The 12,361-nt window shown below is 38.8% G+C and overlaps 1 protein-coding gene across 31 annotated transcripts in view; it reads right to left on the reverse strand.

Annotated features, from left to right (window-relative positions):
- LOC111526523 overlaps nt 1–8,045 on the reverse strand; it is a 110,918-nt gene extending 102,873 nt beyond the window's left edge. For 14 of the 31 annotated variants that reach the window (XR_002726391.1, XR_002726396.1, XR_002726400.1 and 11 more), the window contains exons 1-3: nt 6,928–8,034; nt 5,602–5,762; nt 4,817–4,910 (exon numbers count right to left, since the gene is read on the reverse strand). Coding sequence is in view for 11 of the 31 variants with exons in the window: in XM_023192271.1 (XP_023048039.1) it covers nt 4,817–4,830 (14 nt within the window). In the remaining 20 variants the exon portion in view is untranslated. Of the gene's footprint in view, nt 1–4,816; nt 4,911–5,601; nt 5,763–6,330; nt 6,385–6,681; nt 6,743–6,927 lie in introns of those variants that run through there. The other 17 variants (XR_002726392.1, XM_023192268.1, XM_023192267.1 and 14 more) reach the window with 10 other exon arrangements.
- Between the last annotated feature and the right edge of the window lie 4,316 nt (nt 8,046–12,361).

The following is a 12,361-nucleotide window of genomic DNA, read 5'->3' on the forward strand; positions in this document are numbered from 1 at the left end:
CTCACTCATAGGTGGGAATTGAACAATGAGAACACTTGGACACAAGGTGGGGAACATCACACACTGGGGCCTGTTGTGGGGTGGGCGGGGGGCAGGGATAGCATTGGGAGAAATACCTAAAGTAAAAAATGGGTTGATGGGCGCAGCAGGCCAGCCTGGCACATGTATACCTATGTAACGAGCCTGCACTTTGTGCACATGTACCCTAGAACTTAAAGTGTAATAAAAAAATAAATAAAATAAAATAAAATAAAGTGAAGTAAAGAAAAGAAAATAAAACCCTAAAGACTCTACACATACACACACAAAAAAACTTAAAACCAATAAGCACATTAAATAAAGTTGCAAGGTATAAAATTAACATACAAATCTGCAGCATTTTTGTATGCAAACAATGAACTAGCTAAAAAAGAGATCAAGAAGGCAATCCCATTTGCAATAGCTACAGAAGAATAAAATACCTAGGAATATATTTAACAAGTGAGGTGAAAGACATATACAAGGATAACTACAAGACACTGATAAAAGAAATTAAAGAGGATATAAACAAATGGAAAGACATCCCATGCTCATGGATCAGAGGAATCAATATTGTTGAAATGACACTGCTACCCAGAGCAATCTACAGATTTAATGTAATCTCCATCAAAATGTCAATGACATTCTTCACAGGCATAGAAAAAATTCTAAAATTTGTAAAGAACCACAAAAGATCTCAGACAGCCAAAGCAATCCCGACCAAAGAGAACAAAGTTGGAGATATCACACTACTAGATTGGAAATATACTACAAAGCTATAGTAACCAAAACAGCATGGTACTGGCATAAAAACAGGCACATAGACCAATGGAACAAAATAGAGAACCCTGAAATTAATCCATGTATCTACAATCAAGTGATATTTGATAAAGGTCCCAAAAACACCTACTGGGGAATGGTCAGTCTCTTCAATAAATGGTGTGGAGAAATGGCAGAAAAACTAGAACCACAACTCTCACCCTATAAAAAAAAAAACTCAAATGGCCCAAAGATCTAAATGTAAGACCTGAAACAATAAAACTACTAGAAGAAAACACATTGGAAATGATTCAGAACATCAGTCTGGAAAATATTTTGGGAAGAAGGCCTCAGAAGCATAGGCAACAAAAACAAAAATAAACAAGTAGAATTATGTCAAACTAAAAAGCTTCTGCACTGCAAAGGAAACAATCAACAAAGTAAAAAGGCAATTCACACAATGGCAGAAAGTATTTGCAAACTACTCATCTGACAAGGGATTCATATCCAGAATATACAACAAGCTCCAACATTGCAACACCAAGAAAAGCAAACAATCTGATTTTTAAATGGGCAAGTGATCCGAATAGATATTTCTCAAATTAAAACAAACAAATAGTCAACAAATATATTTTAACATGTTTAACATCACCAGTCATCAGGGAAATGGAAATCAAAACCTCAATGAGGTATTATTTCACCCCAGTTAGAATGGCTATTATCAAAACAACAAAAACATTAAAAAAAAAAAAAAAAATACTGGTGAGGATGCAGAGAATAGGGAACTCTTAAACACTGTGGGAATCTAAGCTAGTACAACCGCTATGGTAAGCAGAATGAAAGTTCCTCAGAAATGACAAATAGAACTACCATATGATCCAGCAATCCCAGGGCTGGGCATTTATCCAAAGGAAAGGTAATAATTACATGGTTGGGGATCCACCGGCTTATCTTGCAACCACCAAAAATATGATTTATAAGTACCTATTAAATATTTCTCTCTGAGAAAATGGTAATTATATCAGAGAGACATCTAAATTCCCATGTTATGTCAGCACTATGTTCATAATAGCCAAGATTAGAAATTAACATAGGTGTCCAGTAACAGACAAATGAATAAAGAAAATGTAGTATGTATGCACAATGGAATACTTTTCAGCCATAGAAATTAATGAAATTCTGTTATTCATTACAACATGGATAAAGTGGGAGGACATTATGTTAAATGAAATGTATTAAAATATTACTATGTACCCCATGGATAGGTACAGTTATAATTTGTCAATTTAAAACAAAATTTTAAAAACCTGTAAGAAATGAGAATGTCCAATGCCCAGAGAGCTCCTTCTATGAAGACTTTAAAGCGAAAAATATTATACTTTGAGAAAAGAATATATATTCCCTTTTCTTCCTTAAGGTACAAAAATATAAGAGATTATTACTTACATACTTCCTAGAACAAGGATACCAAATTTAAAGCTTCTAAGCCCTAGGCCATCATGGCTATTTTGTCACCACTGAGCCAAAATAGAGCCCCAGAATGTTTTTCAGTTGAACATTCCCAGTCATTTAACCTGTCAATAAGAGATATAGGAACTATTTCATTTTATTTATACACCAGCCTTTCCCAGAATTTAAAAAAACAAAAAGAAGAAGCCTTATGCTTCATAAAAGGGAACTATTGAAACAAAACTAAACTAAACTCAAACCATAAAGGAATGAATAACATATCCTGAAGAAATTTCCTCTTTCTCAGAATTAAAGAGGCTTCAACTTTGAATTTTCAAAATAAACTCATCTCAGAGCTGCCACTGTGGTTAGTGAAAATTATTAAGCTACAGACTTTGTACTGATGTTACTCCTTCTCTATTCATTACCTGTGACCCATAATCCCACCCCATTTCTCTTCTGCTCTCTGCTTTCATTGGTCTCTGTTGGGTCACTCAGCTCAAGCTAAATAGAAAGAGTAGAAAGAAAGGCTTTCTTTAGCCTTCCTGTCAGCATGAAGGCATATAACCCCCCCGGAATCACAAAACCGACAGATTATCACACTCCAACTGTCATAAATGACATCAGAACGGACTTCATGTGAATACCAATTCTAATAGCTTTTTTTAAAAAAATCAGGGCATGGTTTGTGCCCTCAGTAGAAAACGTTAGAAAAAGCACCTGTTGTTACCCCAATCTCTATCCCCATTTTACTTTCACCTTCTCTAGGTGAAAGGACATGTCAGGTATCAAGATCAAAGTCACACTGATAGACAGCTAACAGAAATAAAAAGACTGAAGGAGGAAGAAAGGGTGTTTATTAAATTTGGGGTCATAAAATGAAATAAATACTATTCTCTCCCCTCTTGTTTCAAGAAAAGGTAAAACAGACTGGAATTTTAGAAACTTTTGTTAGGTAAAATGAAAGGATTTTGAAAAAAAAAAAATTGATGGTGGGGGCAGATTTTCTCCATTGTACTTTTTATAGGTATAGAGTTTTAGATGATGGGCATTTGTCTAAGACATTTTCAACATTTCAGGAGACTTTATAAACCTGTGGAAGTGGATAGAAAGGTAGACTGGCAGGTTAGGTGTGCTTTCAAATATACCAAAGAAGACCAAGATGGAGCCTCTAGACTACTGACTAAAGAACCAGTGAGGGCCTTCAGATGATCTTCTTACTTGTTCAAACAAATTTACCATTAGGAGAAAAGGCAGATTTCTGAAGAATTAGTTTGCAGAAATAAAGATATTATCAGGCAAGAAAAGCCACATTATGCTGCAGTGACAAAATCTTATTGACTTAAAGTAATCAAGTCTTGTTTCTTGTTCAATCTATACATTCACCTACTCTGCTCATAATATTCATTCAGGGAACACTTACCATCACAAATATTAAAATGAGAGAAAAGAGAATTCTGAAGGTTCTCACCTTGGCTATTAAATGATTGCCCTGGAAATATCACATGCTACTTTTTGATTATAACTTATTATTCAGAACCAATCACAGGGCCTTACTCAGCCACAATGAGGATGAAAAGTATGATACTATGTGCCCAGGGAAACATTAAAGAGTACAGCACTAATAACTACCTCAAGAGGGCATCCTCCTGTTTCTCAAGAACCTAAGCAAGTATAATGGAGTCTCAGAGTCAGAAGAAGAAAATTTATAGCATGTCTTCTGTTTGTAAGTATGCATATAAAACAGAAGTGACATAGAGCATAAATAACCTCTAAACTACCCGATTCCCCCACTTCTGGCATGCAAGATAAGGTTTATAAATACTTGGAGCATCTAGGAAATTGATTCTTTGATATATGATTGATTGATAGCTAGATAGCTAGCTAGAAACAAAGGAGGCTAGACTAAGGGTTAAGAGAAAATTATTTTTCCTTATTCTACAGATAGATATAGCAAAGACATAATAGAATTTCTTTCTTTCTTTCTCTTTCTTTTCTTTCTTTCCTTCTTTCCTTTCTTTCCTTCCTTCCTTCCTCCCTCCCTCCCTCCCTCCCTCTCTCTCTCTCTCTCTTTCTTTCTTTCTTTCTTTCGAGGGAGTCTCGCTCTGTCGCCCAGGCTGGAGTACAGTGCCGGATCTCAGCTCACTGCAAGCTCCGCCTCCCGGGTTTATGCCATTCTCCAGCCTCAGCCTCCAGAGTAGCCAGGACTACAGGCGCCCGCCACCTTGCCCGGCTAACTTTTTGCATTTTTTTAGTAGAGACGGGGTTTCACTGTGTTAGCCAGGATGGTCTCGATCTCCTGACCTCGTGATCCACCCGTCTCGGCCTCCCAAAGTGCTGGGATTACAGGCTTGAGCCACCACTCCTGGCTAGAATTTCATTAATATGGGCTGGACTGGGAGAAATTCACACTGATTTAGTCGAAGGTATATATTATGAAATATATTTAAATTAATTTAATGTCATTATTTTAACACAATGATATAATTGTCAATATTACAAAATAAGAGAAAATATTACACACAAAACCTCAAACAATCAGATTTAGTTCATATATACTGACTTAAATAATAAGGAATGCAATACATACCAAAAATTTGGCATATGCAGTCACAGACTTATAGACCCATTGATGTCTCTGCTACCAGATTATTGGTTTCATGGCCATCCGACTTTCCTTTGGACTAAAAAATGATTCCATTAGCTTGCCATAACATTTTATGATAAATTCATGGTTAGACTATACTTTTAAAAGATAACTACTAATTTTAGTTTGAAAACTAATGCACACTTTAAGGTCATAAAAGACATGTTGGTCATTGTTATTTATTCTTGTTTTACTCATGCTTTTGTTGTTTTCTATTGTGAGAATGATCAATTAAGATTGTAGAAAAAACTCTGAACAATATGGTGATAAAGGGAATATATTGAGAGGATCACAGCCAGAGCAGGTGGCTAAGTTATAGGAACCTAATGTAGGAAAATGTCAGTAGAGCTAGAAAAAAGGGATCTGTATTAATTAGCATTTTGCATACAAAAAACACCCCAAAACTTATAGATTTAAAGCAACTACCACTTATTTAGCTGATTGGTCCTCAACCAGTGAAGTGGGGAAGTGGGTGATATATTTGGCAATGTCTAAAGACATTTTTGGTTGTCACAGTGGGGGTGAGGATGCTGTAGTCATCTAGTTATTAGAAGCCAGGGATGCTGCTAAACATTTTATGGTGCACAGGAAAGTACCCCTTCTCCCCAAGAATTATTCAGTCCAAAATGTCAATATTACCAAGGTTGAGAAACCCTGATTTAGCTTAAGACTCTGCAGGCCATCAGTATGGTCTGGGCTGGAATTCTGCTGATCTGGGCCAGGCTCACCTGATCTCAACTTGCTGATTCATACATCTGTGGTTGACTATTAATAGCTGGTCAAGTGGGAGCTGGCTAAGCTAAAGGCCTCAGCTGGAACAGCTCCTTTTTGATCCCTGTGGTTTCTCATCCTCTAGAAGAATGATCAGGCATTGTTCGTACAGTGGAAGCTACAAGAGATCAAGAAGAAATATGCAAGGTCTCTTGAGATCCAGCCTCAGAATGCACACTGTTGTATGTGTCAGTCTCATTCTATGAGCCAAAGCAAGTCACAAGTCCAGCCCAGAATTAAAGAATGGGGAAATAGACTGTATCTCTTGATGAAAGGGCTACCAAGAAAAAGTGATCATTTTTATAACCTACCAAAGGGATAATTTTAAAATAACTAGAATATAGAATCAAAAATAGTTGGTGGCTTCTGGTAAAAGGAGAAAGATAGTGGAATTAATATTATACTGATCAGAGATCCGTGATTAATTGAATCCTATTTTTGCCACTTAGCTCTCCACATGGTTCCCAGATAAAAATATAGACACAGAAAACAAAGTAAAATTGACCCATTTTATTTCTATCTGAAGAATTTGAGACAAAAAACAGTAGAGATGTGAATTAGTCCATTCCCACACTGCTATAAAGAACTACCTGAGACTGGGTAATTTATGAAGAAAAGAAATTTAATTGACTCAACGTTCCACAGCCTTACAGGAGGCATGAGTACAGAGGCCTCAGGAAACTTACGATTATGGTGGAAGGTGAAGGGGAAGCAAGCATGTCTTACATGACCGGAGCAGGAGAGAGAGGTCAAAGGGGGAAGTACTACACACTTTAAAACAACCAGATCTCATGAGTACGTATTATCACAAGAACAGCAAGGGGGAAGTTTGCCCCCATGATCCAATCACTTCCCACCAGGTCCTTCCCCCAACACTGGGAATTACAACTCAACTACATGAGATTTAGGTAGGGACGTAGAGCCAAACCATATCATTCTGCTCCTGACCCCTCCCAAATCTCATGTCCTTTTCACACTTCAAAACACAATCATGCGTTCTCAACAGTCCCCCAAAGTAATATCTCATTCCAGCATTAACTCAAAAGTCCAAGTCCAAAGTTTCATCTGAGACAAGGCAAGTCCGTTCTGCCTATGAGCCTGTAAAATCAAAAAGAAGTTAGTTACTTCCAAGATAAAATGTGCATACATTCATAGGGTAAATGACCCTATTCCAAAAGGGAGAAATTATCCAAAACAAAGATGCTATAGGTCCCATGCAAGTCTGAAACCCAATAGGAGAGTCATAAAATCTTAAAGCTTCAAAATTATCTCCTTTGACTCACTGTCTCACATCCAGGCCACAGTGACTCAAAGGGTGGGCTCCCAAGGCCTTGTGCAGCTCTGCCCCATCAGCTCTGCAGGGTATAGCCCTCATGGCTGCTTTCACAGGCTGGCATTGAGTGCCTGCAGCTTTTCCAGTTGCACAGCACAAGCTGTCAGTGGATCTACTATCCTGAGGTCTGGAGGATGGCAGCCTTCTCAAAGCTGCACTAGGCAGTGCCTCAGTGGGGACTATGTATGGGGGCTCTAACCCCACATTTCCCGTCCACACTGCCCTAGTAGAGGTTCTCCATGAGGGCTCCACCCCTGCAGCAGATTTCTGCCTGGTCATCCAGGCATTTTCATACATCTTCTGAAATCTAGGCAGAGGCTCCCAAAGTTCAATTTTTGTCTTCTGCACAGCTGCAGGCCCAACACCACACAGAAGCTTCCAAGGCTTGGGGTTTGCACCCTCTGAAGCAACAGTCCAAGCTGTACCTTGGCCCCTTTTAGCTACTGCTGGAGCTGAAGCAGCCACAATGGAGGGCACCATGTCCAGAGGCTGCCCAGAGCAGCGAGACCCTGGGCCTGGCCCATGAAACCATTTTTTACCTCCTAGGCCTCCAGGGCTGTGATGGAAGAGGCTGCCATGAAGGTCTCTGAAATGTCTTGAGGCATTTTCCCCATTTTTTTGGCTATTAACTTTCTGCTCTTCTTTACTTGAATTTGTCCCCAGAAAATGAGTTTTCTTTCCTACCAAATTGTCGGGCTGCAAATTTTTCAAACTTTCCCTCATCTTCTTGTCTTCTTCTGAGCCTTCCAAACTGTTTCAACCTTTGCCCCATTACCCAGTTCCAAAGTTGCTTCCACATTTTCAGGTATCTTTATAGCAATGCCTCACTTCTCTGGTACCAGTTTTCAGTATTCATCTGCTCTCACTCTGCTATAAAGAACTACTTGAGACTGGGTAATTTATGAAGAAAAGAGGTTTAATTGACTCACAGTGCTGCAGGCTGTTCAGGAAGCATGGCTTGGAGGTCTCAGGAGACTTACAAGCACGGCAGAAGGTGAAAGGGAAGCAAGCATGTCTTACCATGGCCAGAGCAGGAGAAAGAGAGTGAAGGGGGAAGTGCTATATACTTTTAAACAAACAGATCTTGTGAAAACTCATTCACTATGGCAAGAACAGTAGGGAGGAAATCTGCCCCCATGATCCAATCACTTCCCACCAGGTCCCTCCCCCAACATTGGGAATTACAATTCGACATGAGATTTGGCTGGGGCACAGTGCCAAACCATATCAAGTGGTCCTATGAATTACTTGTTTTCAAAAGAAGTTTCTTTTGCTAGGCAAGTTCAATCTTAAAAATCGACAAGAAAAGTAGAATGAAAGATCTGTCTAGTCCACCCAAAAATATAAATCTTTCTTCAAAATGCAGAAAGGTCACACCTATGGGGATGGGAGAAGGGAGGAAAAGAATTAAAGAGAAGAAAGAGGAAAGGTATGGGAGTGCAAAGCAGAGGAGAGAAGACAAGACAAAATAATGATATATGGGGGATCTCCCAGGGAGCCTATAGTCCTGAGGGAAAAATGCATCCTCAAAAGACTTTACTGATGTACACTGGCCTCACAAGGCCAATGCCAAATATATCCTCCTGAACCAGAGCAACTTTTGGCAATATTTCTCCTGCAAGGGAGTGCACAAGGGAATGCTCTTCAACTTTCCTTGGGGAGGAAAAAGTAGGGAGAAAGAAACTATTTGGCTTCAGCTTCCATCTCCTCATCAGCTGTGAAACATTAGATATGAGAGATAAAAAAAGGGAAAGGTCAGGAATGACTCCCAAGTCACATATTGGGCACTTGGGAATGCTGAGTTTTATTTGGACTGGATGCAGATATTTGGGCATACCAACTTCAGCACCAGCTTCAGCACACTTGGTAGTTGATGTCCTGTATATGAAGAAAATTACCTGTGGAGGGTATGCAAAGTGAGAAGAGAAGAAAGCCAAGAACAGAACCTTGGAAAATATTAACACTTAAGCAGCAAGTAGGAAAAGAGGAACTCATAGAGTTGACTCAAAAGATTGGATGGCAATTTGTAAGTAGAAAATCACGAAGGGACATGGATGTATAAAACATCCAGGAGGAAGAAAGTTCCAAAAATAAGGCCATGCCCAAAATAGTCAAATGCAGCTGAGAGTAACAGTAAGAAGACTGAAATGAATATTGGCCCCAGCAATGATCATAGGTGATACATTAGTTTCAGGAGTCAATAGAAAGTGAGATTAAGGCTGTGGGTAATGATTATTTTATTGCATAGAGAAGGAGGAAGAACAGAGATATTGGAACATGTGTGGGTTAAGAGATATTTTTTTTATTTAAAGAGATTTGAGATGTATCTACCTGCTGAGGGGAAGAATTCACTGGAGTGACTGAAGATACAGAAAGGAGGAGAAACTCGGCGCAATAGTAGCCCAATACATACAGAATGAATGAGATGAAGGGCATGTTGAAAAAAGCATCTCTTGTAAGGTAGAGAGAAGTAGAACCTGGTCAGTGAAAGAGGTTATGAGTTGTGGGTTTTCAAGTGGATATGGAAGATAAGGAAGGGGCTCAGGGTAGCATGGATTGGAGGATTGGAGGACAGTGATGAATCTAATATTATACTCTACACATATAATTTTTATTTTATAAAGAATGTGACAAATAGTAAAAAAAAAAGCATAACTAAAAATTAAACAAAAAATTACAAGTATTTAAATGGAAGATGATCTAGCAATGTTTAACTTCAAATACAGAAGATAAACAATTTGGGAAACACACAAGAGCAAGAACTGCAATGCATTTATTCTGCATTTATTGAATAACTTTGCCAGGTCCTCCAGAAAGTAATATAGGATCCTATGCTAGCTCAGAATATGGCAAGGAAGAGACCCAAACAAATCATCGTAAGAAAAGCTAACCACAACAGAGACACACATGATGCTCTGTAAGGAGATATGCAAACACTCCTTCCAGAAGGGAGGAAATGAATCAGTCAGAGAAGATTTCAAGAAACAAGCAGCATTTGAGCTGAAATTCGAAGATAGAAGTTCATTAGGAAGCTGGGGCATGGGTCAGAAAGGGCATTCTGAGAAATGGAACAAATATGGAGAGGTGCAGAAAAGTATCCAGAAGAATTGAGTCCGATGGACAGACAAAGAGGCTTCATCTCTCTACTAGTTGCATAAGTAAAAATAAGAGGCTGGGCATGGTGGCTCATACTTGTAATCTCATCTCAGCACTTTGGGAGGCTGAGGAGGGAGGATCACTTGAGCTCAGGAGTCAGAGACCGGCCTGCGCAATATAGTGAGACCTTGTCTCTACTAAAAATAAAATAAAATATAATCCCAGCACTTTGGGAGGCCGAGACGGGTGGATCATGAGGTCAGGAGATGGAGACCATCCTGGCTAACACGGTGAAACCCTGTCTCTACTAAAAAACACAAAAAAACTAGCCAGGCGAGGTGGCGGGCGCCTGTAGTCCCAGCTACTCGGGAGGATGAGGCAGGAGAATGGCGTGAACCCGGGAGGGGGAGCTTGCAGCCAGTTGAGATCCGGCCACTGCACTCCAGCCTGGGCGACAGAGAGATTCCGTCTCAAAAAATAAAAATAAAAAATAAAAAATAAAATAAAATAGAAAATTAGCTAGGCATGGTTGCACACGCCTCTGGTCTCAGCTACTGAGGATGTTGAAGCAGGAGGATAGCTTGAACCAAGGAGGTTGAGGCTGCAGTGATCACGCCAGTGCACTCCAGCCTGGGTGACAGAGCAAGACCCTGTCTCAATAAATACACAAATAAATGAACAGATAAATACATAAAAAGAGTTTCATGCTTTACCAACTAAGCTCGCCAGGCACTTAAATAATACTTGTGTCCCTTTAAAGCTCTCCAACTCCTCATACACATTATGGGTAAGAAAATTGGAGCAAGAAAATCAGGGCTTTTTCCTCCTCCACTATTTCATAAATACTTGGTAATTTTTTTCCCCCATCCCCAAGTTCTTGCTAGGTAATCTGATAAATACATTTACCCAGAAGAGTCACAGTTTAATCAATGCTTTGCATTTAACCCCTTAAACAGGTATTTGCATTCTGCTCTCATACGTCTAGACACAAAGCCTTTCTTAGAGAGAAAGTTTAGGCCCTGAGGAGGAAGAAAAGAAAAGTAAATGGAAAAGGGTGTCTCTCAGCATGTCTCCTCAAATCATATGTCACATCATTTACTCTGCTTATACCTTAATGCTGGTCCTGAATAACTGAAAAAGTTGCATTGTGTCTTGAATTTTAAAAAATAACGTAATGCACAATCCATTCACCACATTAATTCAGGTGCAACCTTGGACAAATTGCTTTGAACAATTTCAGCCACTAGGCAAGTTTAACAGCAAAATGCTCCATTCTCCGTGAGGTAAACCTCTGGGAAATATAGTGAATTTGAAATTTAAAGAGTAATTCAAATGTGTACAAAAAAGAGAGAACAAAAATATGGTTTCTAAAAAAATTGGTTAAAAATGCTATCCAAGTTCAATTTGAAGTACTATTATTCTAATCTTTCCATTAAAAGATAAAACATGAGAGAAAATATTACATACTTTTCTAACCTTTGCTGATGCGTAGAAATGCAATTTATTTTTTAAAGAACACAAACACTAGTATAATTCTTGAAAATACCAAGCTTTAAAATCATCTTAGTTAAAAATAAAGTTTTGGGAGGGGACTGCCTAGGGATGCAAAGAAAAGTGCAGAATTTTGCATTTTTTAAAGTAATTATAAAATCTATTTAATAATGCCCTCACTTGTCAGAGCTAGCAGCAAAAAACACTAGCTTTGTCCTTGGTTCTACTTATAAAGGTGAGGGGACAGATGCCAAGAAGATTTTAAAATCTCGAATCATGTTTTTCTCAGAATATGAAAGGGAAGTTTGACTATATCACATGGTTTCAGGTGACACTAAATGAGTTCCACTGCATTTTGTTTTTCACTCATAAAGCCCCAGGTATGCTGAGGGGTCTAAAAATAGGAACCATAGGATCCATGGGGCAACCTACGGCACACCTGGATCACTTGTTCTCTTCAAAAAACACAATCTCTCTGTATCTGTCTCAGTTTCCATCTATTTCTCTCCCTTGCGCGCGCGCTCTCTCTCTCTCTCTCACATACACACACACACAGAGAGAGAGAGAGAGAGTTCCAGAACTTATGTTATGGTTTTTAAGCCCATAGTGTTTTAAATTTCTTTTTATTTTTAAACGTCAATATTATTAAAATTTTTCCCGCCACAAAGTAAATAACATTTGTAGAGACTTCCCAGTCCTCATCAGAAAGGACCAGTCAAGATGATTGAGTACTATTACTATTATTCCCTTATTAGTACTATAATAAAAGAATTATGCCTTATTCCCTTACATCTCTG

This window comes from Piliocolobus tephrosceles, chromosome 2, assembly GCF_002776525.5.
Source record: "Piliocolobus tephrosceles isolate RC106 chromosome 2, ASM277652v3, whole genome shotgun sequence".
Classification (NCBI taxonomy): domain Eukaryota; kingdom Metazoa; phylum Chordata; class Mammalia; order Primates; family Cercopithecidae; genus Piliocolobus; species Piliocolobus tephrosceles.